The following is a 27,234-nucleotide window of genomic DNA, read 5'->3' as shown; positions in this document are numbered from 1 at the left end:
CAATGTAAGTAAGATAAACAAGGATGCTAATTGTTCTCAGCATTGCCAGCATTGTGTATAATATGATTGTCACTTGGAGGAGACTTAGATAACTAATGTTATAGCATAGTTAGCTAACCGCTGATAACGTGCTAGCATCATCACGTCAGAAAAGCATATGGGACTGCACAGTAGTGTAACATTTATTCACCATAAATTAATAATATAATATAAATGTCCATAAATTAATAATTAATATAGTTGAAGTGGTTCTGCAATGTAGGCCGTGTTTCCGTTTTTTTGCAGTAGGCTACCATGTTCCTTACATGACATGGCCCAGTGTCCTTGTCCTTGTATGCAACAAAGCTAGATATGAATGTTTACATGTGTCTCCATGTCATACTGGAGTCTTTCGATGGATTCTAAATGAAATCAGGTCCGTGGCTCTCTAAAAGAGCCTCTTGGACTGTAACGTTTACAGACAGTCTTACAGCTACATCTTAGTATCCCGGTAAAAACAAGCAATGATCATCTGTAAGAAATGCTTTAATACCACAACCTGGTACAGTGTCTGGAGTAGGCACCTAATAGGCTAGAACTATGCTATCTAATCACACAACATCATTAATTAAACTAGACTGCATTTCCGGCGGGAACTGCGAAAGTGTGCTTGCCCTGGTCCGGTCAGCAACGTGAGCAGACAGTGGCATACGCTATGCTGAACCTGGCTTGATCCAGGCATTGTAACGGTGCCTTTCAGTGTTGGAGCAGTGGCAAAATCCCAAAAGCTCTAGGAGAGGGCTATTCAACTATTGGCTTGCGGGTTGAATGTGATTCGTTGGATTTTAACTTTGGCCTGCCTTCGAATTTAGCTTCTATGACTGAGATCAAATCAATAAAATAAAATGACAGCAGTGATTGGCTGCAAAAATAAATAATGTCACGTGTCTTGCGCCTCTCAAACTGGGCTATCAGGTAACCTACAGAGGAATTGAAATTATGAAATATGACCAAGGCATTAAAAAGCTTGTCAGGATACTTTTTCACTGATTTATTTAAAAAGAAATATGAGCTATGAGTGTGAATGTTATATATTCCATCCCACAAATTATGTTTTACTGGTTTATTTGACAAATAATCTATATGGATTTGCTCTATAAAGACCGTATGTCTGTTTGGGATTGTTTTGTGAGCCTGGGGTTGTTTTGAGAGCCTATTGATGTAGCCTATCTCAGAATAAAGGAATACTTCATATTACTCTAAACCACCGTCTGTAAATCAACTGTATACTACTGTCTACATTGCACTATATTTCTTGATCTGTCTCTGTATGTTTCATCACCTTTCTATACTTTGCCTCACATTGCAACACAGCTCAGATCTTTGGTTGCTATGAAGGCCAGTCATTCTAAATGGATGGTTGCTATGGCCAAAGGCCAGTTCTATCTCTGCCGTTGTCAAGCGGGCATATCGTAGAATTCTGATTAACCTTATCTTATTTAAAACATCTCTATTTTACTTATCCCACTTCCATACAGTGGGTCCCATTAAGAAGTGGCCACTTAATTCGCGCTTACCGTGATTCACACAGCAGCATTAATAAATTAATCTGTCACCATATGCCTATGCTTACGTTTGCAAAGAAAACATTTTAATTTGATCCACATGAAACGTTACATTTCATGTACATGTTGACAATGAGTAGGCAAGTTTTGGTTGTTGGTGGTGTTATTGCATCCCTTAGTTATGCCTACAATGCAAGTTCCCTCGCGATTGGAAGCTCCTGTAGACAATAGTAGACGCATTTCAAAACATCGCGTTTGGAGTCCTTGCCACTTCTTTTAAGCCGTCACAGACGTAGGTGCTACTTTTAGGGCTAAAGTGCTTCGTGAATTACTGTTAGTAAAAAAAAAATAGCAGTCCTAAAGTTACACGTGACGAAGTTACGAGTGCAAGCATCTCATATCAAATGACCATGGCATTACGCTAAACAACATAAATCCCAATTAGCAACATAGCACTACATCTCCTCCTCCCTATAGCTAGCCACACAAGAAATTAATGATACTAAATCTCTGCTTAGCATGCTTCTCCGCTTAGCATTCTAATAACAGAAGGGGCACATTTATGTTGACCACTACAACATGACTCATTATGTCTGTAACGTTAACTGTATAAAACACTTACTTTCATAAAGGACGCACACCATCCAGCACATGGAAACCGATATTTTAGGTTCTTGGCCACAAACTCAAAACGTGTCTCTCTGACGCCCTGTTCTAGAATCTTTGCTCTGAAGGCTGTGTTGCTAAGGCAACATCAAATAAACGAAATGATAGTCTTTCAGTATTAAATGTGTACGTGTGATTCCGAATGGATGTGTGTGGTTTGCAATTAGAATAAACAAGAAATAACATTTCCAATAATTTCCCATGATAAATTACATAATATTTGCACCTTCCTTACTTGGGAATCTCACACCGTATTTCAAGTAGGCTACACTAGTGAAATGTAATACAACGTTGCCACCTAGCGTTCAGATAGTTCTAGGCTATTTAACATTAACGTGACATTGATTGTTTATTCTTTCGTCAACTCCATGCTTTTAGGAAAACAATCTTTTTATCATAGTACCCTCTTCAATGAGCGATTACCAGCTCGTTTTTGTAACAGAGATAGCTGTTTATTATCCCTAGGTTTACAGAAACACCTATTCATATTAATACGTAGCCTATGGAGTGCTGCCGACCACTGTTCATTACGGCCCAGAATGCCTTGCATGTCTTTACCAAAGATTCTAGAACAGAGCTCTGTTCTAGAATCTTTGGTCTTTACAACAAAACAACACAGTAAAATCTAAATGCCCGTAAACATATGCATTTGCATACTTGTAACATTTTTAATAATACTCTCCCATCATGATATTTAACAATAATGAAAATTTTAATTTGAATACCGTCAATGTGAAAACAACTCTATTATGTAAGCTATATATAGCTACTGTTCTCCTTGCTGTTTCAGTTCGTAAGTCCATACTATCCCATGGCAGAGCAAGGATTTCATGATTGGGCAAGGTTGCCCGGAGACATTGTGGCTGCCCAGAGACATTGAGCATACTTGGAAGGCATTGTGATAGAAGGTGAATGGTGCAAAGGTGAATGGTGAGAGTTACCAAATACCTGTGGGTGGTTTGCCAAATGATGGAAACTTTTGGAATATTTCTTTTTTTTTTTTTTTTGCCTATGCACCCTCACACTGGAGTCCCCAGTTCATATACAAAATTTGGTATCGATATGTGACAGTGTTCCTGAGATATGGACGACTTCCTGTTTCGGAGCTTCGCCGCCGATTTCGTTTGGCTGTGATGGGCAAACGCTTTCGAAAATCAAAAATCCTTCCACTAACATTTGTGAGGCTTGGTCCAAGGATAATGTACGTCAAGTTTCGTGGCGTTCGGACCAAATTTGTGACCTGTGAAAATTTAGTTTCGCTTTCTGTTCAATCCAATATGGCGGACGAACGGCACGCCCACCTGACGTCATCTTCGCGACCAACTTACACCGGTACTGACCGGACGTTTTAAAGTTGGAACGGTGTCTCTGTCTCAAAGGGCCTAGGCGCTAGGGCTGACAAAAAATTAGGGAGACGGGAAAAATAATAATAATAAAACTTAAGAAGAACAATAAGTGTGCTGCTTTGCAAGCACACTTAATAATACATAAAAAAACTCATGAAGGGGACGGTGTCAATAACAGTGTCCATAGAAACAGTTCAACACAGTAATGAGTTACTTTCCATAGAGAGAATAATGAAACAATGGAAGGGATTACAATTTTTTATATCAGCGAGTAATGTGTAATACATTACTTTTTTTGAGTAATGACCCCAACACTGCACTCCGCCTCCCGTATGAACCAATATTATTAAACTTTATGTTTCTTGTAAGATGCATAGTGATAATGATGGTGTACCGTGGAACAAATGAATCTGTCTTCTGAAGGGTGGTGGGGTCCAGTTCAAATAATGAAGCGATGTCACTACCATGGGACACTGCCACAAGTTTGTATTTTATGCGCTCGCCCAGGCTCCACTTGTTGTTCCTGGTGCTGTCCACCTAAGGATAAACAGTTTTCTTCAACTCAGTACTTTTGATAAAGAAGAAGAGCAAAGATAAAATCTTCTAATGTGTTGTACACAATACAATACAATGCTTATGACCATAATGCAAATCACGTCACTTTCAGGTACAATGACTTTTCTGCAATAAATATCGTTTAAGGCAAGAAAAAAACAAAATTAGCTTATGCCGTTTTTAGTGTAAAAGTACACTATTTTCCAGATCCAGAATGACTACAGTAATGATTGAATCAAGTTTAATTTGTCATGTTGTTAGGTTTCCAAAAATCTATAGTTTTACTAATCCCCAAAAATTTGAACGAACACATTTTTCTGAACATAGTGAACTGGACTGTTAGGCTGTATTAGGTTCCATGGCTTCCATATGCTAGATGAACAGGTACCGTCTGATGGTTTTAGCCTATTGATACGTTCAGGTGTCTTTAGGACATTGCCTGGCAACTTATGCCTATTTATTTTATTTTGTATAGTTCTTGTTTGACAGGTTTTAATGCATTTTTGCACTGCTGATTCTGAATGTAGGCTTTAGACTAACATCTGAGGAAGCCTACTAATGGTGCCCTTGTCTTCCTCTGTCATGCTTTCGACTTTGAGTTTCGACAACGGAGCAGTAAGAAAGAACTGACCGTACAGAACAGAACAGAACATCCAGCACAACTACATGTACACTAGTGTAAGCAAAATGTGTTTCTAGTTTAGCCTCTACTACTGCACTGTGTTGTTCCCCCAAGTCACTACACCATGACCCCAAGTCACTACCACAATGCTTTGTGTTTTAGCTATTCACACTGTTCTTATGATATTCTGTACATAGACGAATCAAATGAATTTGTTTAAAATATTATTTGTAAGCTTTCATTTGCGGCAAACCAGTTTTCTATCGCTCATTTGCACATCAAGTCAATGATATGTCACCATGTGGGGATTGGGCTCCCTATACTCTGTGAAAGCATGTGTGCTAGCTGCTGAGAAGGTGGGGGTGGTACTGTAGGTTCATCTCTGGACCTCAGGTCTCCATACTGGGGCGGGAGAACAGGGAATAGCACACAACTATTGCAATTACTAGGCTGAAGTCAACCACAAATTACCTCCAAAAAACATTTCAGGGTGTTATAGCCTACAAGCTAGGACTGGTTTCAGTGTGAACTGCAGTATTAACGACAGAGGGTGTGCAACTCACTAGCACACTTCACTGAAAGCAATTCAAATGTATGCAAGTTGAGCATGTCAGTACTGTGTTCAGTATTGTGAGGGAGGGTGCGCGAGATGGGCAGCAGCACTCCATAAAGCAATTTGAATTTGCAAAATTACGAAGTAATGACCATTATCTGTAAGAAATGTTTCAATACCGCAATTTGGTACAGCGTCTTGAGTAGGCCTAAAAATAATTGTATTAAACTTGTTAAATGTATCTGTAGACTAGGCTACTCTGCCAATGTTAAGGTTGGGTTTATATACACCTAATAGGCTAGATTATGCTATCTAATTGTCATTACACACAACATCATTCATTTAAAGAGTTACTTTCCACAGAGAGTAAAGAATAAAAACCTATTTAACCTTTTTAACAGTAGCGAGTAATGTGTAATACATTACTTTTTTGAGTAACGACCCCATTACTGATTCCCCATCCTAATGGCTGAGGGATACATTGAGTGTTCCAGACTAAAAAGCCGAGATACAGGTGAGCAATTCAGGCTAGCCCATGGTGACCTAGCCCTGAAGAATGTGTCAGCATGTCCATATTATTGTTCATGAAGTAACAGATAGTAGAAGCTGCTTATGTTTGCATTAGAAAAAACATATTCAGAATGTAATACCCAGGTAAATACTCACAATTGTTTGGATGTCAGCACTATCTCCTTTATAACCAGGATTTTCCTATGAGAAAGAGACAAAATTCTCTACATTATCACAGCTATTATCGACCTGTTTTGTGTGTTTTCCTATGTTCATGAAGCTTCAAATATACTTCCTATATACTACTATTTCTTTCTTCATTTTAAAGAAGGGAAAAGCTAAAGTGAAATCATGATCTGCTCTGAATTCTTGACCATGACAAGTCCCATGTGAAATGTTCTGTGTGGATGAACTGAAATTCTATATTGACAACTCATAACAATCCAGTGGTTAACTACAGCCTCATTCTCATTTTGTACAAAAACATGGGCATTGTGAAGGAGAAGGTCTAGCTATAACAATGGACTCTACCTCTGCTGCCAAGTAGTGCCCAGTAGCGAGGTGCTTGAAGCGGTACAGGCTGTTCCAGTGTCCTGCACCTCCTCTGCAGGGATCGTGGTGCACCACCTACAAAATCATTAAGATTGGCTTCGTCATAGTGCCTTGGCTAGCATGGAGAGAGAGTCCTAATCAAGTACTAATACTCACCTCCACCTCCCACAGCGCATTGGAGCTAGTAGCAGAGGTAGCAGACTGACGCAGTGTTGTACGCAGGAACACATGGAGTTTAGATTTATACTCATCACATGTCAAGAACTTCTCTTGTTCAGCATGGAAAAGACGGACAACATCGCCCTACCAGAAATGCACATTTTAAATGGACAATTCATATAAATCCATCATTTCCCTGCCAAAAACAAAACACCAACTTCTGGTTCAGAAAATATGAAAGAAAATATATTATAGTGTGGCAGGAAAAAGTATGAACATACTCCTTTTAAGACGTCATCTCTGTGGTCACTAAACATCATGAAGAGGTTGATCTTCCAGCTAGTGTTGCTATTTACCGAGTTAACCTGCAAGGGAAAAATGTGAAGCACACCTTCATTGATTAATCAATGAACACTTCCCTGCTCCCTACCTTAAGTCACACACCAGGTATATTAAGAATATGGCTGAACAGAAGCAGTCCTGCACTGCACTGCTTATCTAATAAAATCTAACCAAGTGTTATTAATGTTTTATCAAGATCAAAAAAACTTACCTACCACTTTCTCGTAACATCATTTGACTTAAATTAATAAGACGGGGATCACACTGACCAGAGGCAAGCTGCAGGTTTCCTATTGTTCTCTATGGTTCGGCAGAGGAACAGGCCGAGTGTTGAACTTGGTTCAACTTTCAAAGCGCAGTGCGAGCGTATTCAATTGTCAGGTTAGACAAACTGTTTGTTTTACTTAGGGACGAGCTAGAACTTATTATGGTCTGAGCATTGCGCTACGCTTACCGCTGCTGCTGGCCAGTGTGATCCCTGCCTAAGAGTCAGACTTATTTTAAGACATCATCATTACAACAAGCAAATCTGGCTGCCAGTGTGTTAAGCAAATTTGTCTTGATAAAACTCTTTAAAATAAGTCAAACTGATCTTTCAAGAGAGCGGTAAGTAAGTCTTTTTATACTCATTTCTGTAAGGCTATGTGAACATCACTATCTCCCAACTGCTGAAATGTGACAGAAATGTTATGTTTTGTTTACTTGGATGAAAACATACAGCCACTTGATTACCTCTTTGCACCCTGGGTGGTCAGACAGCTCATAACTGCTTGCATGTAGAGGCTGCCCTGCATTTACTGGATTCAGAACAACCTTATCCCCTACCACTACCTGAAACAGTAAATGATGAGCATGGTTATTTACTGGATTCAGAACGACCTTATCCCCTACCACTACCTAAAACAGTAAATGATGAGCATGCTTATTTATTGCTAATGACCCCTAGAAGGCAAAACACATTAGCAAGAGGCAGGTACAGTATGTGTTTGTGTTTTTTGTTTGTTTCAGTCAGTCAGAAATTACACAGAGGGCTTACATTGTCTCCATTGGCCCTAAGCTTCCAGAACGGCTGTACAAAGAGCCAAGAACCCTCGTTGCCAGTGCCATCCAGTGTTACCCGCATTGCGTTCTTCTCAAGCAATGCAGGTAAGCGCTTATTCACGGTCAGGTATTTATTGCTCTTCATATGCAGAAGCTGTTGAAACATGATGTCATAATCTTCAACAATCTTCTCATTTGGGACACAAATGACAATGGCACTTCTGTTTTACTGCTCTCATGGGTACATCAGTGAAAATATATGCTTGCTATTTTAAAGGCATTCAATTTGTTTATATTTAATATTTTCTACATAATTTTATGAAGATCAACACATCAATTTAAAGAATTTCTCAGTCTACCGAGAACTGGTGGAAAATTACATCAAATTAGGACACTAATACATAATTAGTATGCTTGCTTAAGTTTTCTTTATTATTCCCACTTGGCATTCATTAAGAAGATGTTATAATGATCCTACACTTCACATTTTGTGCAGTTTTGAACCTGTCAGCCAAAGATACCCGTGATAACAACACATCGTTTTTGCCTTTTAGTCAGGAGGAGATCCTGCTGAACCCCTTAAAAAAATAAGTTATACATGATAATTTAATGTTAAGGCAGTTGGAATTTTTTTTTTGTTGGCATATTTCCAAAATGGCTGCCAAAAGAGTCGGATGAAAAATAAAAGTAGCATATCTCCGCACATAATGGGTCAATTCTGATGGTTTTGATATCAAATCATAGGTCTTCTGGGATGCTGAGTCCGTTTCAGAGGTGAATGAAGAGGTTGAGGGTCAAGTTCAAGGTGGTCAAGGTGATGGTAATTTCGGGCCCAAAATACAACACAAAAAAAGAATTAATCTAAAATAAAAATGGTTCGTTTGTTATGCACTTGCTATCTACATTTTATCCTCATTAAGAGAAAAGGTCATTCAACCACCTACACTATATTCTTTGAAAGCCTACACCCTCTGTATGCGAGTTAACAAACAGTCCTGTTATGTACAGGGATGTTGGAAATTGAACGTTCTAAAGAATATCTTGGTTTAGTCAGAATATCTGGGTTCAATGAATTGAACATGGAATTTTAGAATCTTCCATTGTTGAACATAATCTTCAGTAAGAATGTGCAAAACTCCCCTGCTGAAGGGTTAAGGCAAAACTAATTAAACAGCCTAGATTGTCTTAAAGCCTACACCCTCTAGACCAGAGTTCAAACATGTCCCACCTTCCTATATACTGTACCATGCACACTAGTTTTGTATTGTATATACTGTAGGTAAATCAGAGAGTTTCTAATGAGGAGACACAGCACTCAAAGAATCTCCCATTGAAATGTATGATGTTAGTTCATAACACAAAGATGGCAGTCGTCTACACATATTCCGCCCCTTCCGCCACCAAAAGTTGACATATGAATACATTGTGCCAATCATGTAGTATGTTGTGAATACATTGTGCCAATCATGTGTTGTGATCTCGCAGCTGGAGCGAGGTTGGTGTTATGAAGCCTTGCGCACACGCAGTTCAGCCCAAAATAGATGCCCGATAAGTGCCCAAAATGCACTGCAATATGGCCGCCGAGTGGAGGGACTTGCCTAAAAGGACTTTGAGTAAACCAAGTATAAGGCTACATTTTGGCCTTGACCATTAAAGAGAAACTAGTTTGATGAAGATCCTTCAAACTGCTTCAGAGATATGCAAACGGCTATTACACACAGTTGCGTTCCGTCGACGCATGCCAGTGGGTGTTCCCGACGGTAGCTATGCAAATGACTTGAAGTATAACCGTAAGTTGATTGGCTGGTGCCGTCCGTCGGTGCAGCAACAGCTGAACTACTCAACGCTAGCGACGGGAGCAACGCGACGCAACGAACCCACAATTCAGTTCGGCAACGGATGACGTAACCCCATGTAAAGTGAACTGGATGCGTCTCCAGCACTGCAACACACGCAACTGTGTGTAGGAGCCGAAACACTGCATATCCATTTCTGTGCATGACCCCATTCAAATGTAATCTTTGACCCCACAACCATAATTAATCCATTCATCAAACCCTTATTTTTTCTGTTACAGATTGGCATTGTAGGTACATAATATTCTCAATCAACATTATATGGGCCCTATCTTAACCCAGCACATCGTGGCACCAAGCCTGACACAAGTCTTGTTCCTAATCTACTAGGGCTACAGTATTCTGATAGCATGTTTTTTTTTTTTTTTAAATGGTTATTGTATTTAAACAGAAGTAGCCTAATATTGTATATGTCCTATAGACTATCATTATAACTTTATTGAAATTATTGTGGGGCAATTCTTAAAGTAATATTGACTTTGTAGCACATATCTAAAATGCTAGACCTGCGCAGGTCTAAAACTGAGAAAATTGTAGTTTGATCACATTTACAGTATGAATCATTGCAATTACCTAATGGCAAAGACTACAAATAATCATGCACAATGTATTCACATTCACAAATGAAACAGCCATTTTGTAGGTATATCCATACTTGGGACTATGTTTTCATTCAGGGAAATCAATGCTCTTTGGGGTTTGGAGTAGTAACACCGGAGCTTTTCAGGTGCTGCCTGCAAATCACTTCGCCAAAGTAGCTGTGTTTCACCAGAATGTGAACATACCAAGTATGTATAAGCTTACAAAAGGACTGTCTCATTTCACAGTGTTATCTGTACACATCGTAACTATACAAATCACAGCATGTAAATAGCTAAATTCTTCTGTCACTATTGGGAGCTGTAGGCTAATGAAGCCGGCCACCTCGATGCACTTGTGCTAAGCTAGGTTAGCGGTGGGTGTGTCATACCGAATAACATCATGCACGGAGATGAGAAGGGTATGTATCGACTTATAAAACTCTGGGGAGGATGGTGAATGAGCTAAAGTCCCAAAAAGTCGGCATATTCCTTTAAGGCTGCTAACAAAGCAACCTGGACTTCCAGAACACCTCAGCAGTGCCACAGGCTGATTGCCTCCATACCATGCCCCATTGATGCAGTAATTTGTGCAAAATCAGCTCGACCAAGTATTGAGTCTATATATTGATTAGTCACATTAGTTAATTTCTTTTTGAAAGGTCAACATTTCTGTATTATAACCTCTTTATTCTAATATTTTCGAATACTGATTTTTGCTTTTCATGAGTTGTAAGCCGTAATCATCAAGATTAAAACAAAAAACAGCTTGAAATATTTCACTTTATATCTCATGAATATGAATAGATGGAATATTCACCTTTGAAATATTAGGGGGAAAATGTAACTTTTCCATGATATTTGTTTTTTAAACCGATCTGTATATCCAGTGGATTACTTCTGTCCCTGATCAGTCACAGGTGGTTAACATGGTCGAAAAGTCTTGAAATTTGTCACACACATCAGGTGTCACACAAAGCAGTTAGGTACAAGAGCTTGGCCCCGGGCATGGCCCAGGGTCTCGCTAGTGCCCCCTTAGGTGACTGATCCCGTGGTTGGCATATATACCCAGCTACACACACCAAATTTGGTAGGTGTGAGTATCTCCCCAAAATGAACAACTTTTATATGTACAATGCATTAGCCACGCCCAACAGGAAGCGAGGTATTTGGGATTTTGTGCGCACTACCATATGATGAATTGTGATGCCAAAAGAGGTGCTTCCCATTGGCGAAAACTCATGAAATTTGGCACACACATTAATTGGCACAATGAATACACAGGCACAATGAATACACAGGCACAAAGGCTTGGCTCCGGGTGTGCCCCAGGAACTTCATAGCGCCCCTTTATGTCACTGTCACTTGTACTTGACATATAGTTTTAGATAGACACATCAAATTTGGTAGGTGTACAGCATTGGTTCCCAAAGACTGGGTCGCGACCCACCCGGGAGATTTTATTTGGGTCGCCAGCACAATTTATATTGTGTAATAGGCCTAACTTTTTAAAGCTAACAGTTTTCTACTTAGTTTGTTAACTAGTCACGGCCCTATGTGCAATTTTGCATTTAGAATAGCTCTGAAACTGGGGGGTGAACGCGTCACAGAGGGGACAGTGTGGACATCTCACTCACAAAATGAAACATTTCTGTGGGGCGCCTGCCATGGACCTCGCAGTTGCAAAATGCAAAGGACATTAATTGGCCTTTTTGCACAAACATTAACGGACACCATCTCTTCAGCTTGACCGATTAAAATCTAGTCAACTAAAGCAGATATCCGTATACCGGACATGGCTATTCAATTTGCGTACAGCGTAGGCTGTAGATATTTTCAATTGTAGATTCCCTCTAAAGTTAATAGCAAACTTCTCACATTCCTTAATATTTCGGATTTAAAACACACTACAGCACATTATATTAGGCTACAATTTAAATGGACATTTTAAACGCTATTATTTCCTCTCGTTTTCCACCTTGTGAACTCTACTAGGCTAGCCTACAATAAAAGGCACATTATCTTTTGGCTATTGCACAAAAGCCTCTTGTTCCATTCTTACAACATAGCCTGTCACAACATACCGTGACAGGCGTATCTTTTCGGTAGTCATTTCCAACTTTCCACGCTAATGATGCTCAAAATGCAACACAACTTTGTTGTGTTTTACAGCTTTGAAAGTATTTAACATTGTTTCATGTGTAATTGAGATTGCAGAATTGTGGGAAACTGAAGAGTCAATGCATCACCAATCCCTGTAATAGTGGTGGTAGTAGGCCAGACCTAGTAGGCGTATCCAGATATGGCACTGTAGAATGTTTTTTGTTTTTTTTTAGGGGGGGGCATAGAAAAGTTTGAGAACCTGTGGCCTAAAACAATAAAGGTGGATGATTGTTTGCTCTGAAGTGAATGGGTCGCGATGGTCCGTCATTTTTAAAAAGTGGGTCCCCAGAAAAAAAGTTTGGGAAACACTGGTGTACAGTATGTACCTCCCCAAGACAAAACTTTTGGATACATGGCATTAGCCAAGCCCACAGGAAGTGAGGTAATTGAGATTTTGTGCGTTGTGGACATGATCAATTTTTACGCAGTTTTCCTAGACGATTGATCCGATTCATGTCAAAGTTGGCATATACAGTATGATGCCAAGATGCTGCTGCGAAGCTTTTTTGATATGTTGCAATTTGACAAAATGGCGAAACTACCCTGCCACATAAACAATAAGTGTGTCATAAATTCACCATGCATTGCTTGAAATATTTTCAATTTCACAGGTTATTGAATACCATGGTAATGATGATATTATGATAATGATAATATGCATTATGGGCATGTGAATATCATCCCATGCCCATAATGCATATTTGGCATGGCGCCACCAACTGGCAACAGAAAGAATGGCAATTACACTGATGGCACATGATTAATTTCAACATACTCCTCCTAGATGGTCTGTCAGATTTATGTGAAATTTGGCAAACATGATGCTAAGATGTTGCTGATGTTAAACTGTGAAAGGATTTGTTGTAATATGCTGATATATAGCGAAATAATGAATTGTTATGATTTTAATATCTCGCCACATAAACAGGAAATGTGTCATAAAGTCACAGTGCATTGAATAAATGGTCTGGAACTTCTCAGGGTAATAGATATTATGATTATGATGATATCCAGACACCCAATGGGCCTGCCTGGCATAGCGCCACCACTTGGCCAAGCAGGAAATGTGCCAGAAATTGCCAATGCCTTAACTGATCTGAAACTTTATGAAATATCATCATTAGATATCATTATTTTGATGATATTCACATGTGTAATTCACATGCCTAGCATAGCACCACCATCTGGCCAAGCAGGAAATGTGCCAAACATTTTCTACGTGGATTGATCTGAAACTTTACAAAATATTGGATGTCATGATTGTGACGATATTCACATGTGTTATTCTGTCCCCTGTGTAGATGTCTTGTGCTGTGTACGCTGTCTTACTGTAAAGGCTTTCAGATATAACCTCCGGAGTATATGCGGAGGTTTGTCAAACGGAGGTCCTACCCTTCGGATGATTCAGATATGATGCTAACCTGCCGACCTTATACTGACCTTATACGGACCTATGTGTGAACGACATACACGCACATTACAGAATCTCCATGTGGTTGTCGAGTGAGGGGTGGGGGCTTGCAGAGTGCAGAAGAGACGATATGACGCAGAATATATGCAGCCGCTGTCACAGCTGCTGTTTGTTTACAAAGTGTATGCATTATGTAGGCTAAAGAAAAATCTATTGTGCGTAGGCTGATACTTGAAGTAGTCACGTAAGTGCGCACTTGAAATTGACCTACAGTATTTGTATGTGTGCTTCGAATAAACACATTTATCTGTTTTCAACGTTATGTAGCAGAATTACTTGGCTATGGAACCCCAAATCTGGTTTGCGTTGGAGAGAGCATGCACAAACTTTATGGTACCAGCCAATTCAGTAGGCTAACTCAAGACTTCAAGGCCATCATATACAACGTTTTTAAGCAACAAACTAGGTGTGTACCCTCCGACTAGGTGTGAATTTTAACCGCATGTTCTACGCTTCGTTCAGACACAGCTCGGAGGAAATACGAGGGGGGAAGCAGTAGAACAACCGGCTAAGTTTAGACTTCCATATGACCGTTTATGTCGTTCAAATATACGGCCCCACCGTTTAACATCCACCGAACCTCCGGTCTTACATGTATGTCTGAAAGGGCTTTGTATGTCTTGTCTGTCTGTACTGTACGAGCCTAAGCACTAAATCAAAGGAAATGTGCCATAAATTATGATTTGAAATGCCTAAGCATTTGTTAGCCTAGGCATTTGTCAGCAAAGCCTTTATATATCCATAGTAGTATAATAGTATTTCTGATATGTTGCTGATTGGATCATAAACGGCCACAGCAATGAAGAAAAGTGAAAGTGATTGACAATGACTGACTGACTATTATTGTGTTACATGCTCCTGTTGTAAAGCACTTTGAGCTGCCTTCTGTGTATGAAAGGTGCTATACAAATAAAGCTTATTATTATTATTATTATTATATAAATCATCTATTCTTTGGCTGATTGCTCTGAAATTTTACAAAATATTGGATATCATGATAATGATATTCATATCCTACTAACATGCCTGGCATAGCTCCACCAATTGGCAAGAGAAGGAATTTATTTATTTTTTTACTTCTGTTGGATATCAAAATTCATTTAGATTCATCAGATTAGGTGTATATGACATCCAGACACCCAATATGCCTGGCTGGCATAGCGTCACCAGCTGGTCAAAGTCAGAATATTTTTTGGAATTTATTAACAAAATATTAGTTAATATAAATCTGATGATATCCACATGCCCAAACTCGAAGGGTAAGTCACGTGGCTTTTTTGTAGTTCGTTTATGAAACAAAAGGAGCAATTTCGATTTTTTTTAATAAGGCAAAATATGGTCTGACATTTTCACAGTTAGAAGATTATTACTGTATAGACACTGAAAAATATTTTTGGTGGATAAGATCGCTGATTTGGCTTCACAGTATTTTTAAAAAAAATAGGTCTATGGGACTTAACATTGGAGCTGCTCTTCGATAGGAACGCAACCACTTGGGGCGCTGGTTTTCACTTTCCCTCCCTATGGCTATTACACTGGTGGAACATGATCAATTTTGTGCTTGTGTCAAAATTAGAGAACATGATGTCAAAATGTTGTTGATGTCGACTAGTTAAGGGATTGTTGCCCAAAATGCATGTCTGGTATAGCGCCACCATGTGGCAACAGATAAAATGGCTATTTCACTGGTCTTACCTCTACCATTCCTAGAAATTTCATCAGATTTGTTTCACATTTGGTGTATGAACTTGCAGGCGTCCTAATTTTATATATTGGGCTGGGGGGGGGGGGGGGGGGGCATCAATGGTTACCATGGGTAAAAACTCATGAAATTTGGCACCCATGTCATCCCTCACAGTCTCTATTCGGGGACAGAGATTTTACCCCAGGTGAGGCCCAGGGAGTCCATAGCGCCCCCTTATGTCATTTCTTGTGGCCAGCAAATAATTGTACCCACACACACACAAAGGATGTAGGGATGTGGGCCTCCCTAAGGTGAACACAAGGGGATGGGGTTAATGCCCCCACCCGCCCACCCCCACTCCCGAGTTGGTAGGCTGAAAGCAGTTTTTTAGGATAACTAGTCAACAGTTATATGCATTGCACTGCATATCACAAAATGTCATAAACGAATAACTTGGAAGCATATCATTATACCCTACTTATTCCACTGCTTGGTTGAATTTCCCATTGTCCTACGTAATTTAGAACGACCATTAACTGTATGTTATTTGCGCACCTATGAAGTAGATCCATTTTTTTGGCCGTATTACACTTGTATATTAATTCGCCGAACTCGTTGTGAAGTTTAAATGAACTGTCACGTTGCATCCGAGCTGAAAAATGCAGACGTTTAGAACATAGTAACATTGTAGCATATGACTGAGGTGGCTTTTAGCTAGATGGATGACAGCAGGCTAAGTAAAATAGCGATGTTTCAAAGCTAAAGTTAATCAGAATCTTGGGATACGCCTGCTTGACAACGGGAGAGACAGAACTAACAACTGGCCTTTGGCCGTAGCAACCATCCATTTAGAACTAGTAACGGCAGTTTGTCCTGCAAGTTGAGAAATTAGTTAATATGTGTCGGAAGAAATTAGTTCTACAAACACCCAGTGACTACCATTGTTGTAAAACGTCAAACCCTACAGGAAGTGAGCAAGTGCTTCCGATGTAGAAAACATGCAAAAACACGTAGTGAAATAAATTCACGCCACAAATTCCACAACCAATCATATTGCCAGAAAGCCTATGATGTAACATTTATGAAGAAGTTTTCATTAATAAAATTGGTTGGGGCATGGCAGAGTTATTAGACTGAACGTCTTCGGTACTAGAGTACCGAAACTAGTATGGGCCGTCTGCAAAGGGTTAAAATTACAGAGATAAAATGACAATGTCACTGTCCAAATACCTATGAACTGTTCATACCATCTGTTGCGTTACTGTGATCATCATTTCTTGAAGGTTTCTGAGTGTATACTATTGCCGAAAGCATCAAAGTTATCCATAGCAACCACAGGTCAAGTAGCTGATTCTTTCTTACTTTATCTATCAGAACTCAAAACACATCTATCTCACCTATTTCAGAAGTACAGTACAGGACATACAGTCAAAATAAGATATCTGATATGTAGCTCTAGTGTCTTCTGCATAGCTTCATAGATTTACCTGTATGATGTTGCCATATTTCACAATATCTCCATGGACCTTCTTATTCTCTGTCTCATTTTGCTTTTGCTCCAAGTTAGATGCATGCTGTGAGCAGTGAAAAGAGAGCTTGTATGAAGATTACATGACAAATAACATCTGATTACATGCATAACATAAATTATTATAAAAGAACCAAAATCGCAACCATACGGTTTATCAAAAGAAAACTGGAAAAAAATCCAGGTCCAGGCCCTCAGTGGGAATGCAAAAGTTAAAAAGCCTCAAAAGGTGCCTGGAGCTGGATTTTTTCCCAATTCTTTTGATGAACATTTTAGGGCTGTCAGCGTTAACGCATTAATCGTGATGCAATTAAGGAACAAGCATATCAAAAACAATTTATTTTAATCGCATTAATCGCGTGCTATGCCAGCAAATATTTGTTTTATTTTACACCGCCACTTGTTTTGTTATCAACAATCCCCTTTTAGTACATGGGCCAGATGAGATGTTGGTACCACTCAAGGTGGCAAAGGTTGCTTTTTGAAAAGATACATGTCTGTAGTTAACATTTTTGTATGATAACCCTTCTGGAGTCACAGCTAAATTAGTGGTATCAGCTGTTAAAGTTACCCTCCCCCATTGAAAAAACACATTTTTGATGCAGGTGCCCATCTTGTTATTGGCCTTTTTGTTAAATGGAATGGAATGGAAATCTATTTATTTGAAGCAGGGACAATGCACAAAATAACATTTATCCTGGGATCCAGGAAAATATGTCTTGGGCCTGGTTGTAGCAGCAATTGCTAATTTGAGGGGATGCATCCCCTCTGAAATCCGGATTCTTCTTATTACAGTGCATGAAAATGCACTGTACTGTTCTTCCTAGGCAACAACAACAACTTATTATTATTATTATTATTCCGCTTACCACTTTTTCCGCATAGCATGTTAGCATTGTTAGCATGCTAGTTAGAATAGTTAGCATAACTGCTAAAAATGATTACCTAGGTTAGCTAAGTCACATGGTTAGCATAGTTAGCATAAGTGCTAAAAATCATTAGCTAGGTTAGCTAAGTCACATGGTTAGCATAGTTAACATGTTATCATTGTTAGCATGCTAGTTAGCATAGTAAGCATAACTGCTAAAAATGATTAGCTAAGTTAGCTAAGTAACATGGTTCGCATGCTAGTATGTTAGCATGCTAGTTAGCATAGTTAGCAAAACTGCTAAAAATTATTAGCTAGGTTAACTAAGTAACATGGTTAGCATAGTTAGCATGCTAGCATGCTAGTTAGCATAGTTAACATAACTACTAAAAATGATAAGCTTGGTTAACTAAGTCACATGGTTAACATAGTTAGCATGTTAGCATTGCTAACATAGTTAGCATGTTTAACAAAACTGCTAGAAAGTTTTTAGCAAAACTGCTAGAAAATGTTAGTTAAGTTAGCTAAGTAACATGGTTAGCATGTTAGCATTGCTAGCACTACTATAAAACATTAGCTAAGTAGCATGGTTAGCAGAATTACAAATCTTAGCATAACTGCTAGCAAACATTAGAGCCATTCCAACTTTCAGTTATCGTCAAATATCTACCTATACACAGCCATTAAACTATTTGAATATCAACATTCCTTAAACTGCTAGAAAACTGCTAGAAATGTTATGCATTGTTATGCATGCATGTTAGCATTGCTAACATTGTTAACATTTTCAGCAAAACTGCTAAAAATGATTAGCTAGGTTATCCGTTTTTCATTTTTGAGAAGTTTATACTTTTTGAGATATTTGTAATTAAAAGTGTATTTTTCCCCCATAGACTTGAATGGGGGCTGTGATGTCATAATAGAGCCAGCTGCGCTCATTAAGTAATTCTTAGAGCAGTTCCCAGGCTAATCAGAACACTGGCACAGGTGTCACCTGTGAGGATTCCAACTGTCTCAGCTTCTAAGTATACAATCTAGCTCTACCTGAACTACACATCCTGTTAAAGTGTTTCCTGTGTGTCAAAATAAAAGTCCCAGCCATATCTCATGCATTTAGCATTATATCTCCAGAACTGCTTGACGTACATGCTTCAAATTTGGTACGAGTGTGTTTATGGACTCAAAGATGAAGCGAGTTGAAGGTTAAAGGTCAAATGTCAAGGTCAAAAACACCTTGAGTGTGATATCTGAATAATGCCATGTCACACAAGATTCAAATTTGGTTACTCCAAAAGCACCTTTGCAGGTATCACAATTACCCTACCAACCAGCTAGCAGCAAGCTCAACAGCCCCACCAACACCCTAACCAGCAGACTGCATCCCCTCGTGTAATTCCTCGGAATTGCATTTCTAGTTTGCACCTGTAGTCCCTGGGCAAGTATAAAAACATAAAATAAAATAACAGTAAAAAAAAACAAACAAACAAGCAATCTTAGAATAGAAACATGGACGCCAGCAGCCCACCTACACTCTCTTACCCACCTCTTAGTCAAGCATGAAAAGGTATGAGAATCTGTACATAATATGAAATCTGTGGGGAGGGCATTCCACTGTCTCATGGCCACACATGTGAAAGAGGAACTCCCAAATTATTTTATGTAGTAAAGACACATTCAAAACTCAATAAACTATATTTGGCCAGTATATGACAGTGATGATAATAGCGTGTCTTTTTGTCATGGATTTTAAGGCAGTTTTTGTACAAAGATTCTAAAGGTAAAAAACAGTCTTTTCAACATTAAATGTAAGGCATGAATCCTGTAACCAGTCACTAACCCTACTCATAACACTTGTTAGCTTATTTGCCACATCTGTTGAAATTCTCCCATGGACATACAAAACAGTGTCATCAACATACATAATAATATTTATGCTCTTGCAAATGAGGGCAGGTCATTAATATACAAGCAAAAGAGCAGAGGACCTAGAATTGACCCCTGTGGCACTCCCAGGGTGGTGGCAAGTGATGTAGATAATGTGCCGTTTACTTGCACACATTGAGTTCGGCTACTTAAATAGGACTTTATTCAATTTTGGACATTTGAGGAGATCTCATATTTTGCAAGTTTGTGAATCAGTACTTCATGACTTACTGTGTCAAAGGCTTTACGTAGATCAAGGAAGACTGCTCCCACCACTCCTCCTTGATCTAGGCTAGATTTAATTTCCTCCAAAAAGTAGCAGCATGCGGTTTCAGTGGAGTGTTTTTTCCTGAAGCCGAATTGCATAGGGTGTAACAAGGACTTGGAGTCCAGATGAGCAATTAGTTGTTCTGCTACTACCTTTTCGATAACTTTAGACACAGCTGGGAGAATACTGATGGGTCGGTAGTTTGAGACCACTGGAGTATCCCCAGATTTGTGCACCAGGGTAATAATAGCAGGTTTAAGAACACTGGGAAAAGTATTCTCATTAAAATATTTATTTATGATCATGGATAGAGGTATCATGTTTTGCATTGTTTTAAAAAAGCTGTATCCCAACCTAATATGTCTTTAGCTTTGCTATTTGTTAAAAGTGAAATTACCTTTTCTCTGAATTAATTGGGGAAAACTTGAAAGCGGAGACATCACAGGTTGATGGTTGTGGGAGTTGAGTTTTTGGAAAGCTTAAACTCAGCTCTCATACTGAATGTATGACATATTCTTTAAAACATTTCCCAACAATCTGCCCATCATCCTGGATATGGCCATCTACAGTATTATTAGTTTTACAAGGATACAAGGAAGTTTGTCACATGCATATAGTTACTAGAAGTAAGAAATGCAGTGAAATTATGTCTGGTGTCAGCCTATTTGTGCATTTATGGGGGGGTGGGGTAAAAAGTGCAGTAGAAGAGGGGTTTAGTAGATTAAGTGGCAAGGGCTGCCTTGGGCAGATCCACAGCTCAAGGGGCTAACCCAACTGCCAGGGGTCTTGGTGTGTGTGTTGGGGGGGATGACAAGGGAGATGGGATAGTGTGCTGTGTATGTGGGGAGAGGGCAGTGTGCAGTGTGTGTGTGTGTAGTGTGTGTGTGGGTAGGTGGGGGCAGTGTGCTGTAAGTATGTTTTAACTGTCTATTTACAGATTTTTCCTCTCCAAGTATCTTATCAATGCTCCTCCAGAGCTTTTTAGAGTTTCCCTTTGCCTCGCTGATAATATTGAGGAAAAAGTTTGCTCTAGCTTTTCTAATTTGTTGTGTGACTTTATTTCTTAAACTTTTAAAAATGAGATAATCAGTATTTCATTTTGATTTTAAAAATGTTTTCAGAGCAGCATCTCTCTTTTTTAATTAACTCCCAGAGAGCTGTATTGAACCAAGGTAAATTATATTTCCTATTTGTTTTCTTGCCCCTTGTTTTGGTGTATTTTAGTAGAATGTCTTTAATGGTAGACATTAAATAAGTGCAGGCAGACTCACAGGGCATACTACCAATAGTCTCATGCCAGTTTACCTGTTTTATTTCATTTTCAATGAGAACCATGTCTTTTTGAGGAATAAAAGGCATTGACTTTCCTCTTATTGAGCTTTGATCATCTTTAAAACGTGTTTTTGACAGTTAAAAGAGATATTTGATTTTATTATGTTTGGTATCATTTTAAAGAGGACAATCTGAACTTTCATTCAAGTCCTTTTGTGAACACTTTGGATAAATACAGCAGCCCTGGAGCTCTTCAAACTTTTAATCACACAAATGATTAAATTTGTGCCTGCCATTTCCACCTAAATCATCTTTTTTCTTTTAATCCTGTGGCATCAGGGAGCATCAGAGATACAAATGCAAACACTGCAATACTGGCATGACTAAGGATTCAGAAAATGTATAATTTACCCATAATATATCATTCTGAGGTGGTGATTTTCAGCTTCATATCAGGCATGGTGTTTTTTCGAAGAAAGGTAATTTTGCCAACCTCTGAGGTTTCCTTTGCTATTGGACTCTGACTTTAATTTATACTCAACCGTCTTTTTGAATGGTCTTGCTGTGATGTTTACTAATATTAGAACATGCAATACCAATTAAAAACTGCCTCAAATATATCACGATTTTGAAAAATCACTGTGACAAAATAAGGCTGAACACCCTCCCAATGTTTTATATAACTTCAACAAGAATTTGATCTTTCAAAAAAAAAAGTAAGTTTGAACCTGATACCCTGCTGTCCGTTTTTTGGAATATGGCTCTTAAGTGTGGTAAAGTATGGCTTAAGTATGGCTCTTTTTTTTTCATTTTAGAGCCTTAATGTCTGTGAAACTACTCATCTAATAGAGACCACCTTTTGTACAGTAACCAGAGATGCTTAATGTAAAATCTAAGTCTTCTGAGACTTCTGACTTCTGAGGGCTCAACAACTCTTCAATGTGCTATTTTATTTCACCAAGTCAAAGTTTGGAAGACGTTTAAGTAGCTACCATTCTAGGTTATACTTGAGCTACACCCCTGACATTCCATGTCTGGATGCTATTAGTATTGACTGTAGAAAATTTGAAGGCTACAGGTGAGATAGTTCTCCAGATATTGCTGATTAAAAATGGCTTTTCAGAGTATGATGCAAAACAAATGCCCCTCATTCATTATTTTTTAATGAGAAAAATATTAACAGTAGAGACTTAAGGAGACGGAATGACTCAAATGTACGCCTAGAATTTCTGTACAAATTAATCATAAGATACAGGGGACCATGATCTGAAATATCAATATTACCTATTGCACAGTGCAGAAGTGTTCAATCCATCAAACCAAGGTGCTACCAAGTGAGGTGATGTATTATTAAAGATCATCTATATTTATTTTTATTTTCATTGATTATCTTGGGTCAGACTGTCTATTTACTAATGAGCCTGAGAGCCATCTCATATCTTGATTCTTTGAGCCTACACTTCAACCTACCTAGCTAGTGGTTAGGTTGATTGACAGATCTGCCACCAAGTAGACGCGGACTACAAATAGACATCTCACCTTTGTGCATGGTTTGCATTGATGAAGGTCTGAGGACCGAAACGTTTGTACATCACCTCACTTTGTAGCACCTTGGTTTGATGGATTAAACACTTTGTTTATTTATTTTTCAATGGCTAATAATGGTGTGCGAGTTTTTCCTTGATTGACTGTTACATTGCCCAAAACTAACGCACCCGCACCGCCTTGAGTAATTGGCGCGAGACCCTACCTGCCTAACTTCTCCTATTTCTCACATCATCGTGTTAATTTTCTCATTCATTTTAGTTTGTCTAGTGCTCGTACCTGATGAATCTAATTTATCATTAAGCCTTACATTCAAGTCCCCACCACATATCAAAACCCCTTCAGCATCTGATATCATGATGTCAAATATCTGCTCATAAAAGCTCCAGTCACTGTTTGGGGGTGCGTACACATTTAACAGGGTAATGAGAGAACCATCCAGCTTCCCTTTGATTAGTAGCCTTCATATCTCCATTCCTTATTTTTTTTATCTGGAATATGCTCAGAGTTAACTGTGCTTCGAATTAAAATGTCCACCCCTCTCCTATTGCCAAATACATTACATGTGTTGATGAAAAATCATGTTTAAACCCCAATCTACCGAGTTCTGTGTGTTCTGTGGTGTATAAGTGGGTTTCCTGTAGGACGCCTATATGGTTGGCAATAGAATATCAAAGTCATTCACATTGTAATACTAGTTAATACTTTTATACTAGTTAAACTACTCATTAATTAAATATGACAAGCACTCCACTTTAGAACATTCTCACTTATACAATTCATATGTATTTAGGCAGTATTAACAGTTGTAGGTTTGCATTTCATTCCACAAGAACAGACCATGCTATTTGGATGTTGTTAATGGAGAATGGCTGTTCTTTTGGAACTGCTACATAATAAGGCCAGAACTATGCATTGCCTGCTATGATCATAATTATTGTCCTATTGCCTCCTAATTTACCAGAAATAATCAGTAGTTAGGACCTTGGTAGCAGACTTAAGTCTTGGTCTGTTAAGGGTGGAATATGGTCATGCCTTGTAAATTATTAATTAACGAGTGATAACTGCTAATTAAGGGATAATATCTTACTAACAATTATGTTAGTTACTGGCTAATTAATGATGAATATGGGTGTGTTAATTTAAAGTGTTACCGTAAATACATATTAGGGGGACTGTAAAATAAGGGGTTGCTGTACAGTTTAAAAGCTCAAAGCTTTTTGCTAATACCATGGTTTACTTGTGAGTTTACAGTAGGTTGCTTTGAAGTCATAGATGTTGTATAATCAATAACATAGGACTACTAACTATTGTTGTCAAAGTCATGGCACATTCTGATAAGATAAATTGTCTATAACTTGTTTGTAATTGAAATGCAAATACAATTGAGTTTGTGTGTGTATGTGTACATACAGTACGTGCATGCATGTGGGGGGTGCACTAAAATACCTGCAATTTCTGAAGGAGCACAACATCAGCAATCTTGTCTTTTTCATATTTAGCTTGTTTGGCCTTCCAGAATTGTTTCTGTGCTGAATAGCGGTTCATGGGACACACCTTGAAAAGGCAGTCTGGCATAAGAGAAAAAGTAGAAGCTATATCATCAAAATTATCAGGTTCAGGGAGATGTCTGAAATACTTGTACTGTAAATTACAAAACTGATTAAAACAACTGAGACAGGGCTTAGGCATTTAGCACACTACATTTACATAACATTTATTCATTTACCAGACGCTTTTTATTCTAAGTGACTTACTTGTCAGTTATATTAAGGGCCATTGTCCCAGGAGCCACTCGGGGTTAAGTTCCTTGCTCAAGGGCACAAGGGTGGAAGCCGTGAATTGAACCCACAATTTTTCAGCCTACTTCATGCTAGCCAAGCTCCTTAGCCACTACACTACCACTGCCCACACTATTATGTACAGCTGTAGGCCTATGTATTTTTAGAGCCATTCAAAATCAAATCAGCTGGAGCTTGCATATCTTTAGTACATACAGTGCATATGGAACATATTCACAGCGCTTCACTTTTTCCACATTTCGTTATGTGACAGCCTTATTCCAAAATGGATTCAATTCATTTTTTTCCTCAAATTCTACACACAATACCACATAATGACAACATAAAAAACTTTTTTTTTTAAATGTTTGCAAATGTATTAGAAATAAGAACAAAAACATAATATGTACATTTATGTTTAACACTTCACTCAGTTCTGGAATAGTTCCCTCTTCCTTTAAACAGGCAAGGGTTACACCTTTGCTTAAGAAAAGTATCTTAATCCAACTGATGTGAAGGACTACAGACCCGTCTACCTTCTTCCTTTCTTGTCAAAGGTTTTGAAGAAAGTGGTCTTCAAGCAAGTATGTGACTTCCTTTAGACCATACTGTATGCAGTCTGGTTTCAAGAGTGGTCATTCTACTGAAACTGCTCCTCTCCATTACCTTCAACACCATACAACCTGTATTGCTAAGAGAGAAGCTACACAGGATGCAGGTGGAGACATCCATAACATCATGGATTGTGATTACCTGACGGAAAGACCACAGTTTGTACGGATGGGAGGATGTGTGTCCGAGCAGGTGGTTAGCAGCACAGGAGCACCGCAGGGGACTGTACTCTCTCCTTTCCTCTTCACATTATACACCTTGGACTTTCAGTACAACTCTGCAACCTGTCATCTGCAGAAATACTCTAACGAGTGTATTTGTGGGGTGTGTGAAGGATGAGGAGGATGAGTATAGAGAACTGGTGAACAGCTTTGTGGCGTGGTGTGGAAACAACCACCTACTCTTAAATGTGGCCAAGACCAAATAGATGGTAGTGGACTTTAGGAGGGCTAGGACAAAGTTGAACACTGTCTCCATCATGGGGAAAGAGGTGGAGGTAGGGGAAAACTACAAATATCTGGGCATACATCTTAATAACAAACTGGACTGGAAGTGCAACACTGAGGCTGTTTACAGGAAGGGACAGAGCAGACTATACTTCTTGAGGAAGCTTAGGTATTTTAATGTGTGCAGCAGGATGTTGAACATGTTTTACCAGTCTGCTGGCAAGTTGAAAAAAATAGCTGGTTCTGTAATTGGAAGTACACTTGAACCCCTAGAGAGGGATGTTGCAAAAGCTCCTTAACATTATGGACAACACCTCACATCCACTGAAAAAAACAGACAACAGAGTGTTTTCAGCTGGAGGTTGCTTCTACTTCACTATAACAAGGACCGTTATAGAAAATCATTCCTGCCCACTGCCATAACTATTTACAACAACTCCCCTTTGTGCCGTGAGAGAAAAATCTTATGCTGAGAGACGATGCAGTTTACAACCTCTTCAAAATAGACTATATCCAATTGTATTTATTTATTTCATTTTTTAACTTGTATGTATGTATGTATGTATGTATGTATGTATGTATGTATGTATGTATGTATGTATGTATATGTGCAGTGTTTCCCCTACGTTTATTTTAGCACGGCGGCCCGCCATGGTTTAAATTAATACCGCCACGGTATCAGAATCTGGGCAGACGCACAATGTAGTTGCAGTTAGTTTTTAAATAATCCTGCCAACGTTGCTGGCTGCCACTCATATTGCAATTTAACAATAGTAGCCTAAAACTAGTCAGAGGTTATTATGGCCTGTCCAGTTTCACTTCACATATTGTATTGATGTAGCGTTTTTAAAACATTACCTCAGTGTTTCCTCTTCATTTAGCGGCTGCTTCAGAATTAGGGGAGAGACACAATTGTCCGGACGCATAGTAGGCTAAATGCCCTCCGCTGGCTGCAGATTGCAGTGTAACAATAAACAGCAATGCTAATCCGAGGTACCAGTTTAGTTTTATTCCATGAATATATTGTTTCTATAGACGTTAGTGGCAAGCGCTTTCAAGAGCTTCCATGTACTACACATGTTTGTCATCGCAAAAACAATTTTTGCACAACTTGCTGGAAAGGTGTAGCACAGGCTAAGGAAAACCCATACATTTCTGGAGCTGATAGCATTGAAAGTATTTCTCATATCGTAGCCTATGAGGTTGCTCGCAACAACAGCAAAAATGAAACAAGGAGAGAGGATGTCTCCGCGGAGACACCGCTGTTAAATTAGATGCACACTCAATCGCGATTCGATGCAGGAAAAAAGCTACGACTGGTAGTAACGAAGGTAAATTGGATTAAAGCA

The 27,234-nt window shown here is 38.9% G+C and overlaps 1 protein-coding gene across 4 annotated transcripts in view; it reads right to left on the bottom strand.

The window, feature by feature from the left end:
- The window catches only part of itpr3 (inositol 1,4,5-trisphosphate receptor, type 3), a 191,701-nt gene that overhangs the window by 141,963 nt on the left and 22,504 nt on the right, over positions 1-27,234 (bottom strand). For 2 of the 4 annotated variants that reach the window (XM_042098198.1, XM_042098197.1), the window contains 9 exons: positions 24,496-24,617; positions 17,130-17,216; positions 7,886-8,044; positions 7,582-7,680; positions 6,789-6,872; positions 6,505-6,651; positions 6,328-6,423; positions 5,953-5,997; positions 3,951-4,093 (listed from right to left, as the gene is read on the bottom strand). In XM_042098198.1, the coding sequence (XP_041954132.1) occupies positions 3,951-4,093; positions 5,953-5,997; positions 6,328-6,423; positions 6,505-6,651; positions 6,789-6,872; positions 7,582-7,680; positions 7,886-8,044; positions 17,130-17,216; positions 24,496-24,617 (982 nt within the window). Of the gene's footprint in view, positions 1-2,166; positions 2,223-3,950; positions 4,094-5,952; positions 5,998-6,327; positions 6,424-6,504; positions 6,652-6,788; positions 6,873-7,581; positions 7,681-7,885; positions 8,045-17,129; positions 17,217-24,495; positions 24,618-27,234 lie in introns of those variants that run through there. The other 2 variants (XM_042098199.1, XM_042098200.1) reach the window with 2 other exon arrangements.

This window comes from Alosa sapidissima, chromosome 7, assembly GCF_018492685.1.
Source record: "Alosa sapidissima isolate fAloSap1 chromosome 7, fAloSap1.pri, whole genome shotgun sequence".
Lineage (NCBI taxonomy): Eukaryota > Metazoa > Chordata > Actinopteri > Clupeiformes > Clupeidae > Alosa > Alosa sapidissima.
The sequence above is the reverse complement of the archived record's forward strand: the minus strand, read 5'-3'. Positions and strand labels throughout refer to the sequence as shown.